At 37.4% G+C, this 20,865-nt stretch overlaps 3 protein-coding genes and 1 long non-coding RNA gene across 4 annotated transcripts; 2 read left to right on the top strand and 2 right to left on the bottom strand.

Annotated features, from left to right (window-relative positions):
- Positions 1–3,123: 3,123 nt before the first annotated feature.
- LOC119987733 (disease resistance protein RGA2-like) lies at positions 3,124–6,349 on the bottom strand. Its single transcript, XM_038832654.1, has 4 exons — positions 3,772–6,349; positions 3,638–3,730; positions 3,375–3,445; positions 3,124–3,231 (listed from the first exon to the last, which is right to left on the bottom strand). Exons 1-4 carry the CDS (start codon positions 6,347–6,349, stop codon positions 3,124–3,126), a joined length of 2,850 nt encoding a protein of 949 aa, XP_038688582.1.
- Positions 6,350–7,340: 991 nt separating this feature from the next.
- On the top strand, positions 7,341–8,738 carry LOC119990031. The gene is made up of 3 exons (XR_005465933.1): positions 7,341–7,481; positions 7,607–7,668; positions 8,065–8,738. It is a non-coding gene; the product is annotated as an uncharacterized LOC119990031 (long non-coding RNA).
- Positions 8,739–9,097: 359 nt separating this feature from the next.
- On the top strand, positions 9,098–13,349 carry LOC119989169 (disease resistance protein RGA2-like). Its single transcript, XM_038834527.1, has 3 exons — positions 9,098–12,511; positions 12,652–12,787; positions 12,914–13,349. Exons 1-2 carry the CDS (start codon positions 11,197–11,199, stop codon positions 12,696–12,698), a joined length of 1,362 nt encoding a protein of 453 aa, XP_038690455.1. The 5' UTR covers positions 9,098–11,196; the 3' UTR covers positions 12,699–12,787; positions 12,914–13,349.
- Positions 13,350–14,006: 657 nt separating this feature from the next.
- LOC119989170 (E3 ubiquitin-protein ligase RMA3-like) lies at positions 14,007–16,883 on the bottom strand. The gene is made up of 2 exons (XM_038834529.1): positions 16,695–16,883; positions 14,007–15,090 (listed from the first exon to the last, which is right to left on the bottom strand). The coding sequence occupies exon 2, from the start codon at positions 15,083–15,085 to the stop codon at positions 14,354–14,356; it is 732 nt and encodes a 243-aa protein (XP_038690457.1). The 5' UTR covers positions 15,086–15,090; positions 16,695–16,883; the 3' UTR covers positions 14,007–14,353.
- Between the last annotated feature and the right edge of the window lie 3,982 nt (positions 16,884–20,865).

The following is a 20,865-nucleotide window of genomic DNA, read 5'->3' as shown; positions in this document are numbered from 1 at the left end:
ATTGTGTCCCCAAATTCCGATAGGAATCTCTTTTTATAATTTAAAAGGAAATCAATGTCAATTAACAATTAGCACACAAATTTGGACTCTAATGATTATCTTAATCAATATTCATTTCAATGCAAGATGTGATACAATATGGTGAATGATCAATTATCAAATAATCAAGGAATTGCAAAAACAGATTTTTTAAACAACACACTGCGCACAGATTTTACAACTCAAATTTCACCTAGCAAATCAAGTCAGAATTCAATGAAATTTGGTATGCAGTATCAAAACACCCTAATGAATACTATATCAAAAATTCAGATTAAAATTCAAAGTTTAGCTATGTGAACAGTGCACGGACAGACTAGTGGTTCAGAAAATTCTGCAATCAAAACACTTAATCAATCAACAAGCAAGCAATGCAATCAAGAAAGTCCACACAACAATTTATAGTAGTTCGGAGACTCTTCTCCTACATCTACTACCTAGGTTCACCAACCTAGGATTTTCCAACCTCCACTAAGGATGTGGTTTTCTCAAGAGCTCCACAAAACTCACAAGGGTTTTTAGGTCACCCTTAAAACTGAAGATTTCAAGATAATCTTCAAACTTTACAACCAAGGGTTTCAAGCACTCCCTTAAACTCAACCTCAACAAGGTTTTTGCCCAATGAAGGGACTTTTACAAGTGTTCGGTATAAATGGTTCACTCAAGGTTTGCACTAAGCAAATGGGGTTGAGGAACACTCAAGAATCACAATATCACCTCACGGGTTGGATAGAAAATGAAGAATAATGAGGATTTTCGAATCTGAAAATAAGAAGCCAAATGAGAAGCACTCCCTCTTTGCAAAAGCAAAATAGTGAGGAAGCCTTTAGAGTGACTTGGGTAGAAGCTTGGATTCAATGGCACAAACTAGCTTGGAAGCTTTGAGAACAAGAATTTCTTCAATGTAATTTTGGCTTCTCCAAGTTGGAATGAGGAAGAACCCCTCTTTATAATTTACCAAGCTCTTGTGATTTCCACCATTGGATCTTTTTCTATCTTCAAATCTCGACCTTCAATTACATGTGCAAATCTTGGCCATTGAATGAATAGATCATTAAATCTTGACCTTACAATATGTAGCCGTTGCACTTGCATTATTTTCCAAGTCTAGCTTTCCAAGATTTGAGTTGTCATGTGCACTTGCAGCCATCTTTGACAATTTGATCAAACTTGCACCAAATCTTGACCTTGGTATCTCCAACAATTTTGTCATCTTTGACCATTTGATCAAACTTACACCAAATCTTGGCCTTGGTATCTCCAATGATTTCCTACAAAATGTGTAGCAACTTGCAACAATCTTTGACTCCAAAAATCAAGTAAGATCTTCTTTTAAGTCAAAAATTGCAAGCAAGAATATGGTCTTATGCACAACCATTGGATTCACCTTTTAAATGGTCATCTTAACCCTTCAAGTCTTGTTGTAATCTGATCCATTCATAATTCAAAACAATTCAATCTCAGCCATAGATTAGTGTACCGTTGGAGCTTGTAGTCTTCAAGAATATCTTCATAATCTAAGTCTTGTCTAGTTGCAAAATATACTTTCTCATCTCTTACAAATTTCAACCATTGCATTTGTCCTTTAGCTTCATCAATTGTCTTCTCACAAAAATATGATCATTGACCTCAATAAAGGAAGCATGTGCAAGATCTTGTTTGATGAAGACAAGAGATCCTTCAAGTGACCAAACATGTCCCTCCAATCTTGACTTCAAACTCTGAATTTGGCAGCACCAATATATCCATATTATACAACCCTAAGGCTAGTTCCAATCATCAATCAAAATGTCTTAGTGGAAGGTTGATGAACATAGGTTTTTCTTGGTTTTCTAGAGATCCAAGCTCATACTTGAAAACCGGACTTCAATTCACTTGAGCAAACTGAATTCTGAGTGATATAACATCCTCATGATGATTAACCTACAAAGAAATAGGAGGTAGAACTCCCCAATTGCATGTAAGCTCAAAGAGCTTCATATAGAGCGCATAGGTTAATTACATTAGAAAAACAACCCAGAAAATTCATATTACTGCATGATAAATCATTTTATATATATTAAAATGTCCATATAAAATTTCATAACAATCGGAAATCGTTTGGTCACTCAACCAAGCAAATAAGTCACTAATAGTGAAACCGATAAATTCTAAGTGTAAATTCAATGTTATTTTGCAAACTCAGTGTAAATGACCTTTTCTCTTGAACTTTACTAAGTCAAATATGTTCATAGTGATGAAACTAAGATGCACACGAAATTTCATTTAAATCGGAGTTCATTTGGTTCACCACGTTCACAAAGAACACATATGCACAAAATTAGGTAAAAGCTAGTTTTGGCGGAATTTAAGCATATGACCAAATATATATGTGATGCACTTAATTTATCATGATTATAGTCCTAGAACATATATTAGACCTTTATGTGCATGTGGTTCAAGTTTCAAGTCATTTGGACCTAAGTTGGTTAAGATAAATTATGATCATTAGAAGATTAATGCCCTAACTTAGTCCATGTATGTTTGTTTTCAAAACTGAATTTCCAGCACTATCTCAAAAATATATAGATATCAAATTCACATAGAGATATGCATAAGCTTTCATTTAAGTGTATATGCACAATTAAGATATTAAACAATTAATCAAATAACCATTTAAGCATGTTTTCTAGCATTTTAGGATATGTTCAAATCAAGCATGCTCACACACATTTTAGTATACAATCATACACAATCATCAAAAACACAATGTTGATTCGACACTAAGTCTTGGTCCAACATGATCAAGATCATGTTTTGAGTCATCTAAAAAGGTTCAGGATTTGGTCATGCCATATTGACTAAATATCCTAAAAAACATGTTCTCGGGTTTGAGAAAATATTGCTTAAATCCAAAAACAAAAACAAAAAAAAAAGAAAGAAAAGTCAATGAGTCAATGACCAAGTCCTTACTCCATCAAAAAGATATTCATTGTTTGGAGAAAATAGCATTTCTATCCTGCGTATTGAAGACTACTACGAAAGGTCTTAGTCCTTGCTCTAGTTTGGTATAAAGACAAATGAAAAAGACCAAAGACTCAAAAATTAAGGTGATCCATTCCTCGATCCCATTTGACCACCGTATAAGGAAGACTTGACAAATACATAGTAAAACCATGCACTCTGGTACTTGATTCGGCCAATTCTCTTCAACTATAACTAGGCAAATCGGAATGTGTCAAACTACTCGACATATTTGCCACTCACTTGATAAGCTTAACAAACAAGCTCGAACAAGATTCTTGAGTTGTTTTAATAAATGGCTCGAGCTCAATAGTTTTTTTCAACAAACAAACCAGCTTGAACATGGTAAAGCTCGCTCCGCTAAACTCGTTTGCACCCTTAAGTTCACCCTTAAGTTCAGGGTCTAGAGTTTAGGCTCAAGAGATGGAAGAATCCAACATGTTTTATTTTGAAGAAAGCACGTTGTCACAATATAGGGCTTCCTTTGCTTGAGATATAATCAAAAGAAAGCACTTAAAACTACAGAACTAGAAGAAGACATTTTTAGAGGAGATCGATCGGTAGAACACCATCAAAGCTAGCTTCTCTATTATACCAAACATCTTAGGCAGCGACGTGCAGACCTTCTTGTGAGACTGCAAGACTACGATCCTTGATCCTACGTGATGCTGCCTGAGCAACTGATCAACTAACCGTAACGAAGAAGATAAAAGTCAGTAGGGTTCTTACCAATATCTGGGTCTATATAGATGTGTGGGACATGGGCAATCTTTGGCCACTCCTCACCTATTTCTGGCTGGAATCTTTCACTTAGTTGTGGAGAATTTAGAATCTTCAATTCCTTAAGGTTTGTGAGACAACCAAAGGAGTCTGGTAGAGACAATAAGCTAGGACAGTCTGCGACTGCAATCTTTTTGAGTGATTTGAAGTTGTGCAGCCACTCAGGCAAGGATGAAAAATTGGGAGAAGATCCAACACACAAGTATTCCAAAGTCTCCGAAGACCCTTGAAGCCATCTTGGCAAGATAATCAATTGTGGCAAACCAGCTAGCACTAGCAACCGAAGTTTCAACTTTTGACCACCGTCTTCCACCTCATCCATTAAATCCATGTGCATACATTTCCGAATTATCAATGTATCTAATGCAGTTAGGTTCCTCAGAATGTGTGACAAAGACACCAAGTTAGGACAAGAGTCGATGTACAATGCTCTCAAAGCAGGGAGGTGTACTGTTGGTTCAATGAGGGATTCAAGATTGGTGCATCTGCACAGAACCAGAGTTCTGAGAGATTTTAGGCATCCAATTCCATTCGCTGTTAAACTCTTCTGTTTCGTGGTGATATCCAGAGTTCTCAGGCTGATCATGTTCCGAATATCTCTTGGCAGATCCTCAAGTTCTACGCATCCATATACGTTTAGATTTTGTAGATTGTGGAGTTTGCAGATTGAGTTGGATATTTTATTTAATCTACGATTGAAGCACAAGAGAAGAGATCTCAGATGTTTCAGGTCACCAATAGAGCTGGGCAACAACTCAAATGATGAATACCTTAGATCCAACGACCTTAGAAACCTGAACTTAGAGATGCATGCATCAATGGAGGATTCACTTGTAACTGTTGGTTCTCCAAATGGGAAAAGAATACTCCTCACATTTCTTGGATTTTGTGGAAGACATGGAACCTCTTCACCAAATAAAGCTTCTGCATCGGAGATTGAAAGATGGCGCACACCTTCAGGTATACTCTTGGTTTGAAAATTGACAGTTGAGCACTCATTTTGAGCAACCAAGAGTGCAAGATCGTGTACCAAATCATGCATTGTAAACACGTAAAAATAACCATATTCCTCAAAATCCTGAAAGAATGATCTTGAGTATAACTCCTTAACATATTGGAAGCCAAGATATTCAGGTTCCTGGTTTCCATCTGGAGATTGAAGTAGACCGTGTGCCATCCAAAACTGAGCCAACATAGAACTGTTGAACAAATAATCTTTTGGAAAGACAGAACAAATAGCGAAACATTGCTTCAATTGAGATGGCATTTGATCATAAGTTAGTCTTAGTGCAGGTAAAATATCCCCTTCATCCTGCTTTAGTTTCCATATCTCATCATTTCTTATGGACTTCCAGTACCGTTCTTCATTTCTCGAGTAGAGCAGTGTCCCTAAGGTCCTCACCGCCAAAGGAAGCCCTCCACATTTCTTCACAATGTCCTCCCCAATTTCAAGGAGGTACGGGTAGCGCTCCTCTTCTCCTTCTTTGAACGCCCATTTTTTCAATAAACACAAACAATCCTCTTGTGGAAGACCTTTTAACTTGTATCCTTCAGTAGTACCCAGCATTTCGGACACTCTATGATTACGTGTTGTTACAATGACTTGACTTCCACTGGCAGCTACTTCCAACAATTCTTTCAGCTCAACCCATTTACTGCGAATACGTTCGACTATCGACACATCGTCCAAGACAAGTAAAAATTTCTTTCCGTTTAGTTGATCTCGAATGCGAGCTTGTAACTGGTCAGTATCCAAGTTATTAACATCTTGATCAGTTAAGGACTTGAGCATTTTTACTAGTATCTTCTTCTTGTCAAATTCATCCTCAGGGACACACGCCCACATTTTCAGTTGAAAATGTGCATCTACTCTCTTATCATTGTATAACATCTTAGCTAGAGTAGTCTTTCCCAACCCTCCTATTCCAACAATAGCGATAACAGAGATTATACCTGCAGCTTGATCATCTGATTTCAATAGAAACTCCATGAGTTTTTCCTTATCAGCATCTCTTCCAATAATATTTGATGCTCGCAAAAAGGAATCAGTCATCTCCCTTTCTCTGTGCCCCCCCATGCCATAAGTAACTAGCTCCGTAAGATGGAATTTAGACTTCTGAGCTGCTATATCATCTAGTCTCCCCTTAAGCTTCTTAATCTTATGACCTATTTTGAAACGGAATGCAAGTGGATTTGAGCTTGGAAAGAATAATCTGCGTACCTTGGTTTGTATGGTTCCATACTCTTTCACCACTTGCTTGCGAAGCCCTTGATAATTAAACTCATCCATCACGTCTTCGGCATCATAGAGGAAATCCTTAAGCCTCCCAAGCCAGATACGCAGCTCGTGGTTATGTGCCTTCTTCTCCTCGGCATCCAGGAGAACAGCTTTGATGGATAATAAGTTCTCAACAAGCTTTTTCATATTGCTCTCTACACCCCATGCCAAACATATTTCTTCATGGGCAAGAGAACCTATCTTTCCCAAAACATTTTCTGCAATACTGAATAGAAATGTTTCTGCCATGTGTTTTGATACAAATGAAAGACACAAACTGGTTGGTTTAAGATTTGTTGAGCACGAAGAAATAAAATAAGTAAGATGAGACGTAATTTTTTAGTTTTGCATCTCTATCTGTAGAGCATCTGAAAATTTCTGATCATCTGTTCATATGCAATAGAAGACAAAAATGGGTGGACATAAAGGATCCGGGGAGATCCACTGTCAACAAACATTGGACACCTCCATTGTTAAACCCAAGTGGTCACATTACATTGGATCTGTTGAAATGAGTCAAGTATAGAAACAGTTTTTTACTGTACTATGTTGACTAGTTTGGTTTGATTAGTTTAGTAAAATACTTTTCTAGTTGTGTCATGTGATGTAATCCTTGAAAGGCTGTGATATAGCCACATGTATGGCTTGATTATTGTATCTAGAAGTGTCTAGGTGTCTCAGTTCTCATTTTAAAAAACTATACTTGTACTGTCGTGTAAGACCTCTCTAGAAAAGAAAAAGAAGACCTTTTGTTGAGTTTCTCTGGTCTTGCAACAGAGAGTCTGCAAGTTTGAGTCCTTTACAGATTCTTATTCTACTTGATTGCTGGTTTGGAAGTTATTACAGTAGTGGAAGCTGTTACAGCAGGTTAGCTTGTAGTTTGTTCAACATTGGTAGTGTTTCTGGTCAGTAAACTCAAGTGCAGACCTTGCTATTTGTTGATCTCAGTTCTACTACTTGTCTTCATATTACAACAGGATCCCTTTAGTGTTAAACCCAAGCCGTCATGTAACTCTTATCCGTGCACATCATCACTGTTTTTGCAATCTTGAAAAGTTTGGAGTGATGATTCTACGAAGTCAAATAGGAGGATTTTTGGGGAGTAGTTGTTACATTTAAATCATAGACTTACTTGTACGTGTTCTTTTATTCAACTAATTTAGACCCTACATATCATATGCTTTAAGGACATTTGGTACGAGGACATAAATGAAGACTAGGACTAAAAATTAAGCGCGATAGTGAAACCGAGTTTGAACTTATTGTACGAGTTCGCGAATTCTTACAGAAGATGTGAGGGCTTTGGTCGCAGAGTTTGTTCTTGGAGGAAGGAGCGTACTCTCTTTCTGGTCACTGCGTTCCCTGTCTTTACATTGAGAAGGTTCTTAATTTCTTCCTCTTCTTGTTACAGTTGCTTGTGTTTTTTTTCTTCTTCTTCGAATTCCTATTTATTTATGGAATTCTTCTGGTCTTCTTTACTGTTCAAATGTGTGCTTATACTGCCAGAACTACTTCCCAAAGAGAGTTCACTCCAGTCATAGATGTGGCAGGGTTCCTCTGATGACCAGGTATCATGTCTCACTGTATATGATTGGGTCCAATGAACTCAGTATCATTTCGTCTTTCCCTTCTTATGCTGTTCTAAATGCGGCTATGGTTTACACAATTTCTATCCATTCGGTGGCCATTAGCTAATTTTAAACCCCAGTTATTGCTGTTCCCAGTACCACACTAAAAGCAAAAATTTTATTGTTGTAAGAAATTTGTCTTTTGATCTGCATTTAGTTTTGTCATGAGATCATCATCACCATGGAGTCTCCTAGATCCTAAACAACCACTGTCATGTCTCTTACTAGTGTATTTCAATTTTTTGTTTCTTTTTGCAATGCACTTGTCTTCTGTAATCAGGGTAGTCTTCTTTTGGGGGTAAATAGAAATAACTCAATCGATTGTTACAATGATAGAATGCTATGGCGTAAGCATGGAGAGACTGGTTTCAAATCCTGTGCAGCATGGGAAAACCAAGCACATTAAAGTCAAGTACCATGCTATTAGGGAAGCTGAACGTGATGGTGAGATTGAACCAATGCACTGCAGCTCAGATGATCAGATTGCTGATATTCTAACTAAAGCTCTTCCAAAGAAAAGATTTGAAGCTCTGAAAGTTAAACTGGAGGTGACCAAACTTAACCTCAAGGAGGAGTGTTAGTAGGGTGAGGTTAGTTGAGTCATTTGTGTCTTTGTTTTGTGTATTAAGTCAAATGTTGTTTACAGAGTTTGAAAAATCATCTTTCATCTTGTGTTTGTAGTGTGACAAGTGGATGGCTATGATGCTTCTTTTCTAGAAGCTTGTATTATACCTGTGTTTTGCTTTTAAGAAGTCTTGTAACTCGTTTTGTAAGAACTGTGAAATTACTAATGAAGTGTGTGTTTCCTGTGTACTGAAAACTTTGTAAGACTTGATCTCTGTGTGTCATCTAAGAGTGTTGCTGCTGTGAAGGAACTTGGTTGCAGGTTGTCAAGACTACAGTTTCTCATCAGCTCCTGAAATTACTTTTCAATTGAAAAGCCAACACGTTTGGCAGATATCATGTATTTAGTTTATGTCATATATCACAAGACCTTGATGAGGAGACTTGAACCATATTTTATAATGAACTCTTAATAGATCAGGGTCTCGAGTCAATATTTTTATAAACCATATTTTATAATGAACTCTTAATAGATCAGGGTCTCGAGTCAATATTTTTATAATTTTCGGGATCATCCCGATAACCCGGTTAACAAAATATAGTTAACAAAAGAATATATGTTTATTTGTGGGTTGATGTGTGCTTTAATGCTTTTATAGTTTGTTTGCTTGTGTTTCTCTCCAAGTTTTTATGATGTGGGATATGTGCAACATTAGCAAACATATATATTGAGCTCAATTTTCAAGTTTATATTAACAAAGAAAAAAGAAGTCATTAATACTTGAATCTTGAAGTTTTTTTTTTTTAATAATTAGAGGATGAGTTTTTGACATATAATGAATCAATCTAAGAGACTTATTCTTTCTGTGAAAGCAATCTGTTTGCTTTTTTGACTCTGTTTCTTTCAACTGGAGTGGAGGAGATGAGGTTGGTGACGTGGGTGGTAGTTGGCGTGAAAACTCCAGAGCAGCTAAAACAATCCTTCAAGTAAAATCCATGTTTGGATTTCAACAACCAATTCGAAACCTTTTGATAGTTTTAAGATATAATGTAAAATGGATAAGAAGATATGTTTGGAATGCATATCCTTATTGAGCTTTCGTTGTAGTTTCCATCCAAGAACTCAGTTCGGAAAACCCACTGACCCGAGACGCGAGACCCGGTACCCCTTAATAGGGTTATCAGGAGGGTCAACCCCTGTCAAAAATAACCGGGTTGAGTCAAACTCGGTCCAATAATCCGGCTTGGTGTACACCAAACTTAGGCAAGGGATATTCTTGGCTAAAAATACAGCAGAATATATTTGCTTTTCAAAATTAAGCCCATGCAAGAAAGGGAGAAACAATTTTTGGCATCAAAGTTTCAGATTATTCTTGGCTTAAAAGTACAGCAAAGCGGATTTGTTTATTAATGTTCCATCATTGTGATTTCCTAGAAGATCAGAATCAACTTTTTCATCTGCAACTTTTTATATATATTTTCCATGATCATGGTCCAAATTGTATGACTCCAGCAACAAACAATCAATAGAAATGCAAAACTAAAAAATTACCTCTCGACTCACTTATTTTATTTCTTCCTGCTCAACAAATCTTCCTTAAACCAACCAATTTGTGCCTTTCATTTGTATCAAAGAACATGGCAGATTTTCTATTCAGTATTGCAGAAAATGTTTTGGGAAAGATAGGCTCTCTTGCCCACGAAGAAATATGTTTGGCACTGGGTGTAGCGAGCAATATGAAAAAGCTTGATGAGAACTTATCAGACATCAAAGCTGTTCCTGTGATGCTGAGGAGAAGAAGGCAGGGAACCACGAGCTGCATATCTGAATTGGGAGGCTTAAGGATTTCCTCTATGATGCCGAAGACGTGTTGGATGAGTTTAATTATCAAGGGCTTCGCAATCAAGTGGTGAAAGAGTTTGGAAGCATAAAAACCAAGGTACGCAGATTCTTTTCAAGCTCAAATCCACCTGCATTCCGTTTCAAAATAGGTCATTAGATTGAGGAGCTTAAGGAGAGACTAGATGATATAGCAGCTCAGAAGTCTAAGTTCCATCTCACGGACACAGAGCTAGTTACTTATGGCATGGGGGGCACAGAGAAAGGGAGATGACTGACTCATTTGTGCATGCATCAAATATTACTGGAAGAGATGCCGATAAGGAAAAACTCATGGAGTTTCTGTTGAAATCAGATGATCTAGCTGCAGGTATAATCTCTGTTATCCCTATTGTCGGAATCGGGGGGTTGGGAAAGACTACTCTGGCTAAGATGTTATATAATGATAAAGAGTGTAGATGCACATTTTCAATTGAAAATGTGGGCGTTTGTCCCTGAGGATGAATTTGACAAGAAGAAGATAATAGTAAAAATGATGAAGTCCTTAACTGACCAAAATAGTAATCTGAGTGATTTGGATACTGGGCAATTACAAGCTCGCATTCGAGATCAATTAAATGGAAAGAAATTTTTACTCGTCTTGGATGATGTGTGGATGGTTGAACGTATTCGCATTATATGGTTTGTGTTGAAAAAATTGTTGGAGGTAGCTGCCATTGGAAGTAAAGTCATTGTAACAACACGTAATGATAAGAGTGTCCGAAATGCTGGGCACTATTGAAGGATACAAGTTAAAAGGTCTTCCACAAGAGGATTGTTTATCTTTATTGAAAAAATAGGCGTTCAGAGAAGGAGAAGAGGAGCGCTACCCGAACCTCCTGGCAATCGGAGAGGACATAGTGAAGAAATGTGGAGGGCTTCCTTTGGCGGTGAGGACATTAGGGAACCTTCTCTACTCGAGAAACGAAGAACCGCACTGGAAATCCTTAAGAAATGATGAGATATGGAAATTAAAACAGGAGGAAGGGGACATTTTACCTGCAATAAGACTAACTTATGATCAAATGCAATCTCCATTGAAGCAATGTTTCGCCATTTGTTCTGTCTTTCAAAAAGGTTATGTGTTCAGCAGCTTTATATTGTGTCAGTTTTGGATGGCACACGGTCTACTTCAATCCCCAGATGGAAACCAGGAACCTGAAAATCTTGGCTTACAATATATGAAGGAGCTATACTCAAGATCATTCTTTCAGGATTTCGAGGATTATGGTTATTTTTTCATGTTTAAAATGCATGATTTGGTACGCGATCTTGCACTCTTGGTTGCTCAAAATGAGTGCTCATCTGTCAATTTTCAAACCAAGAGTATACCTGAAGATGTGCGCCATCTTTCATTCTCCGATGCAGAAGCTTTATTTGGTGAGGAGGTTTCATGTCTTCCACAAAATTCAAGAAATGTGAGGACTATACTTTTCCCATTTGGACGACCAACACTTACAAGTGAATCCTCCCTTGATGCATGCGTCTCTAAGTTCAGGTTTCTAAGGGTGTTGGATCTAAGCAATTCGTCATTTGAGTTGTTGCCCAGCTCTATTGGTGACCTGAAACATCTGAGGTTTCTTTGCTTATACGGCAATCGTAGATTAAAGAAAATGTCCAATTCAATCTGCAAGCTCCACAATCTACAAACTCTACTCGAAGATGGATGCGTAGAACTTGAGGATCAGCCGAGAGATATTCGGAACATGATCAGCCTGAGATATCTGAATATCACCACGAAACAGAAGAGTTTAACAGTGAATGGAATTGGGTGCCTAAAATATCTCAGAACTCTGTTCTTGTTCAGATGCACCAATCTTGAGTCCCTCTTTGGACCAACAGTACACCTCCCTGCTTTGAGAACATTGCACATCGACTCTTGTCCTAAGTTGGTGTCTTTGTCACACATTCCGAGGAACCTAACTGCATTAGAGACATTGATGATTCGGCAATGTATGCAAATGGATTTAATGGATGAGGTGGAAGACGGTCAAAATTTGAAACTTCAGTTGCTAATGCTAGGTGGCTTGCCACAATTGACTATCTTGCCAAGATGGCTTCAAGGGTCTTCGGAGACTTTGGAATGCTTGTGTGTTGGATGTTCTCCCAATTTTTCATCCTTGCCTGAGTGGCTGCAGAACTTCAAATCACTCAAAAAGATTGCATTTGAAGACTGTCCTAGGTTATTGTCACTACCAGATTCCTTTGGTTGTCTCACAAACCTTAAGGAATTGAAGATTGTAAAATGTCCACAACTAAGTGAAAGATGCCAGCCAGAAATAGGTCAGGAGTGGCCAAAGATTGTCCATGTCCCACACATCAATCTAGACGAAGATATTGGTAAGACCCTTATTAACCTTTATCTTCTTTGGGTATTTCTACGTACAGAGCGAAACACACACAAGCCCACTCATGCTTATTCAGTGTTCTGTAAAGTACACTACTAAATTTCGAAAAAACTTCTGTGTCTTGAATGTCAGGCCTGCTGGCTGCTTATCTTGCAGTGTATGATATAGATAGACCCTAAAGCAGACGGTGAATTGACGTAAGGTTGCTTCACTCCAGCCTACAGCTCAAGGGTTCATGTCCTTGACACAGTCTCTCAAAATTGCAGGGGTAAGACACATACATCTTATCCTTCCCTAACCCCTGTCTCTACCACATGAGCCTTCTGCAGTGGAGTTGTTTTACCGTACTTGTCGTTATATTTGTGTGATATTATTTGCCTTTCAACTTTTGCAGCTCTAGTAGCAGTTCTTCATATTAGGACACAGCTGGTCAGATTGGTTCATATCTCAAGTAGCAGCTCATCATATATGGAAAAGGTTGATAAGAGGATAATGTCCCTTTTCATTCTGCATAATGATTTTCCTGCGGAAACTGTAGTAAACGAAGGGGTTAGACTTGCTTCTGCATTGGTTATTGTTAGGGCTTGTAAGGCCCTTCCAGTATTATGGTTTCTGGTTTCATTGATACTGAAATGCGACAGTTCTTTTTGTACTAAGTTATGTTTTATGTTTGTCTTGATCCAAGTTCATTATATTATGTATGGCTATAATTTAGTCGTGGACTCTTCTAAAAGGCTTAAAAGCCTATGATGGTATTTGTGATGGAGAACGTATGGTGTAATACAGAAGATTGAATGGTGAATCTCTTAAACGTCTTCTTCATAGCATCACTTCTACAGTGTGTTCAAGTGCTTTCTCTTGCTTCAACATCAAGTAAGAGAAGCCCTATTATTTGACAGTTGCTTACCCAATTAGTACATGTTCTGGTGTGGTGATCAATTTAGTTCCTGAACTATTTACATAAAATGGAGAAATGGTTGAAGGGTGGCTGATTCCGTGATCAATCTTCTTATTACCTCTTTCAGGACCCTCGATTTATATTTTGCAACAATGTGTCACTACACGAAGGCCAACGCGTCGCTACAAGAGATGTTTTTGTTTTTTAATTTGAGGTCCAAATATTTGAGTGTCTTTTGCTGGTGATCTCCTCAAGTCTTTGTTAGTTTGAAATATTCTCAACCTGTGTAAGACCCAAAATTGCAAAGATCATTGGAAAGGGCTTGCTTCATTGGATTCAAAACCTTGGTGGTTTGCTTCAAAAGAAGAGATGTTGGATTCTTCTCTCTCATAGCCTAAATTCTAGACCCTAAAGTTAGGAGTGTAGAACTTAGTGTGTGTGTGTGGATTCTTATCCTGGCACCAACATACCTATATAAATTTCCTACATTGGCGCAGTGCATATATCATTCTCACATCTCCCGATACACAACATGGCATGGAAGAGGCAATCATGATCTTGCTCAGATGAAATATACTAACAAGAATCCTTGCCAAAAGAAGATTTATGTATATTCTGAAATTTCAGAGATTGAAAGATCCCCAACAATGATCACTCACAAAAAATTTCTCACAATATGTTTGCAATCTACCTTTGTTTAGATTTAAGAGCTCCGCAATTCTCCAAAGTACAATTCCCATCAGCTACGCAATTCTCAAAAGTACAATTCACATCCGCGCCAAATGCAAGAGATGCTCAAAGTTCAACTCTCACGTCCAAGAACGTCCAGCAAATTTCTTTAGAACCACCCCGTCAGCCAAAGATCCAATAATTGCCTTGAATCGTGAATTCTTTTCTTTACAACTATAAATTGTAGACCTATAAGATATACTATGATCAAAACGAGAGGAGACATATGATAAGGCAACAAAAGAAGAAGATTGATACTCTGCTGAGAGACTTGTCAAGCTGCATTTCCTGCCTTCTCATCCTACGGTTTGTGTAAGAATTCGGATACGGAAACAACCTCATATCTGACATTCCAAACACCCTTTCAAACACCAGCTCTCCCAACATCACAATAGTTGGATTCAATAGACTTGTCATCGTTGAACCTCCATAAGGGTTGGGAAAATATTGATGGCCGTATAATGTCTGTGACTGGAAAAAGTGCGGATTCAATTGTTGACTTCTAAGGGAAGCAGGTGACGCTGAGGTAATCAAGGCATTCAAGGCAGGAGGAGGTGGGCGGGGTACATCAAGATCCAGTTGAGGCTTCTTGGTTTCAGACTCAGAAGGGGATGCACCACGGCCATAGAGAGGCACCAACGTATTGAGAGCGATATTAGACTTGCAGATCGGGCAGTCCTGTTTCTGATGGTTGGCATCAGGCGATGAACCTTGGACTCGGAGCCACTTGTAAATGCAAGGCCAGCAGTACAAATGGCCACAGAGTGTGATAACAGGGTTGTGTGCCGTTTCTAGGCATATGTTGCAATCAAAGCAGCCACCAATGTTACCTGAGACTTCCTTCGAGCTGTCGATGGCATCCCACTTCTGCTTGAATGAAACATCTCCATCATATTCAAATTGAGCTTCTGGTTGAAAGAAACCTTGTTCCACAGCCATGTGTTCTGTTTCAGACATTGAGTTCTATTAGTACATGCACTTATGTAACCTCAATATTCCCTATGAGAAAAAGATGTACATACACAATAACCATTCGCCACTAATCATGCCAATTTCAAAGTTCACAGGGACAGAACAATGCAAGTATATAAATACAACAATCAAGACTAATCATGCCATTTTCAACATTCAAGGAGCAAAGCATCTATAAAGCACAAATGAACAAGGACTAACGAATCAAAGCATTACACATATAAAGCTTTTTAAAACAATCACATAAGAAAAAAAAAAAATAAAGGAAGGTAGGTCTGCTTTACTGGTCTATCTAAATTAAAAAAAAAAAATTCCAACAAAAAAAGATTCATCAACCACCAATAGTAAAGAAGAAATATGATCATTTTATATGAATAGCATAACTTTAAATTCAGAATCCAAGGCTCTCCTCTTTCTGTGACAAGTCCAAGACAGGATTGTAAAAAACTTCAAGAGGCCATATACGTTTCAATATAGAAACATAGAATCTAATCCATTCCTTCAACATGTATGAAAAGTAAAATAATTCCATCAAAGTGCATCAATTTATTGGGTTTGTAACTACTTTATCTTTATTTGATATTATGAAATGGGTTACACTTTTCTTTTTGTATATGATTCAGATTTCCAATACTACTCAATCTCGTCCCACATTTCTTGTAGTCGATTTACAAGGAAAACCATTTAGAAGAAGAATACAATGAAAACGAATCAGGCTCACATTTGAGACGAACTTGTGGTGGATCTTGAAAGTTTAAACAGAAATTAACTTGAAAAATCCACCAAAACAATGAGAAACAAAATAAAATGAAACTATGACCCATATAGGGGGAAGAATTCAGGCAACAAAAAGGTACAATCCTAGAACCACACATATTTCCTATGAGAGATTTTAGATTTAGGAAGCAGTAATTTAAAAGATCAAGCCAGGACCCAAATGCCAAAAGGAAGAAAAAGATAAATATACATATGAGGGGACAAAAACAAAAGGAAAGAACAAGGTCGCTTCCTTGTGATGATGAGAATTACGAGATAAAGCCTTGAAACGAAATTCCATTAACCAACAGCGTGACTGATATAGAGGGCAAAACGCTGTAAACACAAAATATATTCTCACCCAAAAACCCACAAATTAAACCCATTTAAAACATTGACACCACAAGAAAACGCATCAAATTTGATCCCAAAAACAAGAACAGAGCAACCAGAAAAACCCATACAAAAATGAATCCCCAAAATCTTCAAATCCATAACAAGAACAGAGGAAACTGGAAGACTCCTAGGTTGAATCCCTGAATCCTTCGAAACCATAAACAGAACAGAGCAACCTTAAAGACTTCTAAATTGAATTTCTGAATCCTTTGAAACCATGAACAGAACAGAGAACCCTTGAAGACTCATAAACTAAACCTATTAATCCATTAAAGCCAGAACAAGAACAGAGCAACCTCAAAACGCCCCATAAAATTAAACCCATCAATCGATCAAAACATGAACAAAAACAAAACAACCAAACAAACTTTAATTTCCTTTTTGCAAACAATAATAAAACACAAACAGTACAAAGAAAACGTACCTAATCGTTAAGCAGCAACCAGAACAGATCGACACAAATGGAGTAATTGCTTTTTCTCAAAGCCTTCAATGGACAGAATCTGATCAAAAAAACACCGAAACTACTAGAGACAGACAGAGATAACGAGATGGGAAAACGTAATCTTCAATCTTTGATAGAAATGGTTGAGAGGGAACGATGCGAGTATGAATAATCAATATACACATATATAGAGACAGAGTCGATGCCCTGCTCCCACGGCCAGCTGTGGAACATCTAATCTGTGGGCCTTTTCGTAAATAGCCAAAAAGGAACAAAAATTCGGTGGGCGTGCGTTTAACGGCTTGATAAACTATCCGCCTCAAAGTCATCAACATCAACGGTTTTGGACCGGACCTTTTGGTTTTAGGAGTTTCCAATTCTTATACCAACAACATATCAAAGCTTGTTAGACTTTTTTTTTTTTCCTCATGAGAACCTGTACTTATTTCTCTAGTGCACTAAATAAAGTCCCGAGTCTCGAGTTTGTGTACTAACCCACAAACTACGTGTGTTAAATAAGTATAAAAAAATTCTATGTATATGGTTGTAAAAATCGAAAACATGATTGCACTCAATCCGTATAGTAATCCTAGAAATTATGAGAGTCAGACAAACACATGAAAATTTTACGTATGAGTGTTGCAAGAATCGAGCCCACGGCTTTTAAACAATGAAGATTATTAGGGACTAATTTATAATTTTCTTGATTCTTCAATAATTATTTTATTTTCTTGAATTTTTTTACCATAAAATTATGAGTATTAAGATATTTGAATAGGGTCATCTCTCAAAGTACTTTTGTAATTGGTAAGGTATTAGTGTAAAAAATTAAAATTAAACTGTTTATTTATCCTACCATTCTAAAAGATTTATTAGAAAAGGTGAAAATGTTCTTGCGAATCTTTTGAGATATCAAGATCAGAGTACGTCCTATAGAAAATGATGTGATATGATAAACGCATAGTAATGGCCAACAGAAATAAAGGATTCCTTGTACGTTTGATAAACAGTTTAGGATTAAATTATGACCACATATTTGGATAGGATAACCAATTTAGTTATAACATTAATAACAATTGTATAGTTTTTTACTCTTTTTTTTCCTATCACATTCAGTTTTGGTCAACTTTTTTTTTTAATATAAAAATTAAAAACTACACTATACAACCCTATCCTTTAGACATTTGTTATGATTCTAAACTCGAGCCTTCAGAACTTCATTTACAAAAATTTCATAGTTGACGACAGAATAAATTGGACAACATCGCAGTGCGTGACCACAAAGATATTGTTAAATATTATTTTTAACGAAAATCGAACTCAAAATCTTCCGAATTCATACGATTTAACTCCAAAAAGATTCATCAATTGAACTATCATTCGAGTGATTTTGGGTGGACTGCTCTCTAAATCTTAAAACCTTACAATACAATCTTAAAATAGTGTAACATGAAAAAATCAACATGAATATATATATATATATATGTTAGACCTTGACTGGGTGACCCATCCAGAAGATGGTCATGGTCCGTGGTATATGTATAAATCCACGAAGAATATCTGATATGATGGAGTCATCTTAACCCTTGACTAATCATCTCAAGACCGTTTCATATTAATCTAAGATCTATGATGACACCTACTGTGGCGACCACCTATCTTGCCATACAAGAAATTTATGATACCCCAATAGCAGATGACACGTGGCATAAACATATTGGAGGGACCTTTTCTAGCTTTATTAGAAGTTTCTGGACCATTCTAGAGTAATGATGTGGGTGTGTGAATTCATGGGGTTGACTCTGTATTACATGTCATGCCCCCAAAAAGAAAATTGAAGAAATCACAACATGAACAACTTGTAGAGTGACAGAGGCTGCTGCCAAAAAATATATATATATATATATATATTTGTATTTTGATCGCGTTCATCAATTCAACAATGTATTTTTTCAACATGAAAAAAGAAAAAAAAACAACACACTCTGAAAATTTTCCATGTCTAACTTATCCGGTTATCCTATTACTTTATGATAAGATCATAGATGGTTACTCTTCATAAAATAAAAAGTGAAGAAAGGATAAGACCAACCTATCACATTTCTCGAGGTTGTGGCTATCCTCAAAAGCTTACGTGTCTTTTGTACCATACTTATCCACTATGATACGGATGGACAAGTTTTTAGTACAACAATATGGCCTGGGATGGATAGAAACCCTCATACTTATCCACTCAGACATGGCTGGACAAGTTTCAGTACAGACTTTGGATAGAACCCTTTTTTGTTTACTCTTCATCCTCGTCAGTCATCATCTGCTCCCACACAATTTCAAGATAAACACTTTATCCATGTCTAAACAATCATCTGCTAAAGGAAATGAACACTTGATCCATTCTCCTGCATTCCACAATTTGTCAACAACAGCTACCACACAAGTACAAGATAATTCAAATCAAATAATAAGGAAATCCATAGTCACAATTAGCGGGCACTGTATTACAAGTATCACGCATTGATGGCATTAATCTGCTTTATATCTCCTGTTCAATATTGATTGCTGTATGCAATAAATGAATGCTAAACCAAAAGCAACCAAGTAATTATTATCTATTATCTAATCATGGCAACAGAACTTTCTGTGGTTACCATTCATCAAAGAGCATATAAAGAAGACAACAGAAATGGGGTTAAAGTGATGTACAATTGTCTCCCAAGTGCGAAAAGGATGTTTATCCTTGAAATAGAACCAAAAGAAACCCAAGAAGAATATCACTCCTTTTCTCTAGACTAAAATAAAGCAGTGGTCCTAACCACTTCTGCCTGGTCAACATCAATTATCCAGAGGGCAACAAAAAACATCCATGGATAATGTGTACAATTACACTTTTCACCAGAACAAATTTGGGAGTGGCATTTAGCTCACGACGTTTTTTTATTCGACAGTAAGACTCACACTTTCTAATAAGCTTCGACCATCAAAAAATCTGATGCAAGGAGAAAAAGCAAAACAAATGCTCCATTAATATGCCTTCTGCGCATAGGCAGCAAAAGTGAAAATTTGAGGTTTGCACAAGTTTTTTTTACTTGAGTGGAGGAGGGCTGAGAAATTCAAGTCAAGCAATAAGGAAGTTTGTTTTCATTTGAATAATATCCCACTTATCAATCTCTTCAGTATGCCCTCCCTTCATGGACCTTTGTTGAGGTGAATTTTCATTCATGAGCTCAACATGGAGGGAGGCCTCCGTGGCTCTCTGCCCACCTACATAGGGCATCTTTTTTAGTTGAGGTGTGTATTTATGTGCGCGACATTACCCAACCTAGGAGGCTGACCTCCGTGGCTCTGCACTCCAACCTATGTAGGTGGGTGATAAGAATCGAACCCTTAATCTCGTAGGAATAAGAGAGAGTCACAACCATTACACCAATGGTGTAATGGTAGAGGTTGAGGTGCGCGTTTAAGTGCGCGACATTTACCCTTACCTCGTGGGAGTGGGAGAGAGCCACTGTTGAGGTGAATTTTCATTCATAACCCCAACATGGAGGGAGGCCTCCGTGGCTCTCTGCCCACCTACTTAGATGGGTGATGATAATCAAACCCTTGACCTCGTAGGAGTGAGAGAGTCACTACCATTACACCATTAGTGTAATGATAGTGGCTATTGAGGTGAATTTTCATTCATGACCCCAACATAGAGGGAGGCCTCCGTGGCTCTCTGCCCACCTACGTAGGTGGGTGATGAGAATCGAACCCTTGACCTCGTAAGAGTGGGAGAGAGCTACTACCATTACACCAAAATTCACCTCAACATCCTTCTACAATCGCATAGTACAATATGCATTCCCCGTCCTAATCTTACCCTCATAGGCAAAAGTCAGTTCTCCAATCTGAGCAACCACTTCCCCTTTCCAAAGAAAAGCAAAAGAAATGAGATTACCCGAAAGACATTATGAAGAAACCTCTAAGTCAAATGTATGCCTTTATTACTAGCACGGAAACTCTAGAAACAAAATGCACTTTAATTATTGCACAAACTAAGTCCAATATTATCACATTGCTTAACCCCACAAACAGACTTTAACCCCATAGCATCAACCCCACAATGATAGAAGGGATAACGGTACTGTTTTTAACGGGCCAAATTCATATT

Source organism: Tripterygium wilfordii, chromosome 21, assembly GCF_013401445.1.
Source record: "Tripterygium wilfordii isolate XIE 37 chromosome 21, ASM1340144v1, whole genome shotgun sequence".
NCBI lineage: Eukaryota > Viridiplantae > Streptophyta > Magnoliopsida > Celastrales > Celastraceae > Tripterygium > Tripterygium wilfordii.
This window is presented reverse-complemented; position numbering and strand designations above follow the sequence as displayed.

Excerpts from the sequence above, each read along its gene's own strand:
- LOC119987733 (XM_038832654.1), bottom strand. The coding sequence starts at position 6,349 with ATGGCAGAAACATTTCTATTCAGTATTGCAGAAAATGTTTTGGGAAAG. Across the intron at positions 3,731-3,771 it reads CTATATAGACCCAGATATTG|TTGATCAGTTGCTCAGGCAG; the intron begins GTAAGAACCCTA and ends CGTTACGGTTAG. Across the intron at positions 3,446-3,637 it reads GTCGCTGCCTAAGATGTTTG|ACCCTGAACTTAAGGGTGAA; the intron begins GTATAATAGAGA and ends CCTAAACTCTAG.
- LOC119989169 (XM_038834527.1), top strand. The coding sequence starts at position 11,197 with ATGCAATCTCCATTGAAGCAATGTTTCGCCATTTGTTCTGTCTTTCAA. Across the intron at positions 12,512-12,651 it reads CAATCTAGACGAAGATATTG|GCCTGCTGGCTGCTTATCTT; the intron begins GTAAGACCCTTA and ends CTTGAATGTCAG.
- LOC119989170 (XM_038834529.1), bottom strand. The coding sequence starts at position 15,085 with ATGGCTGTGGAACAAGGTTTCTTTCAACCAGAAGCTCAATTTGAATAT.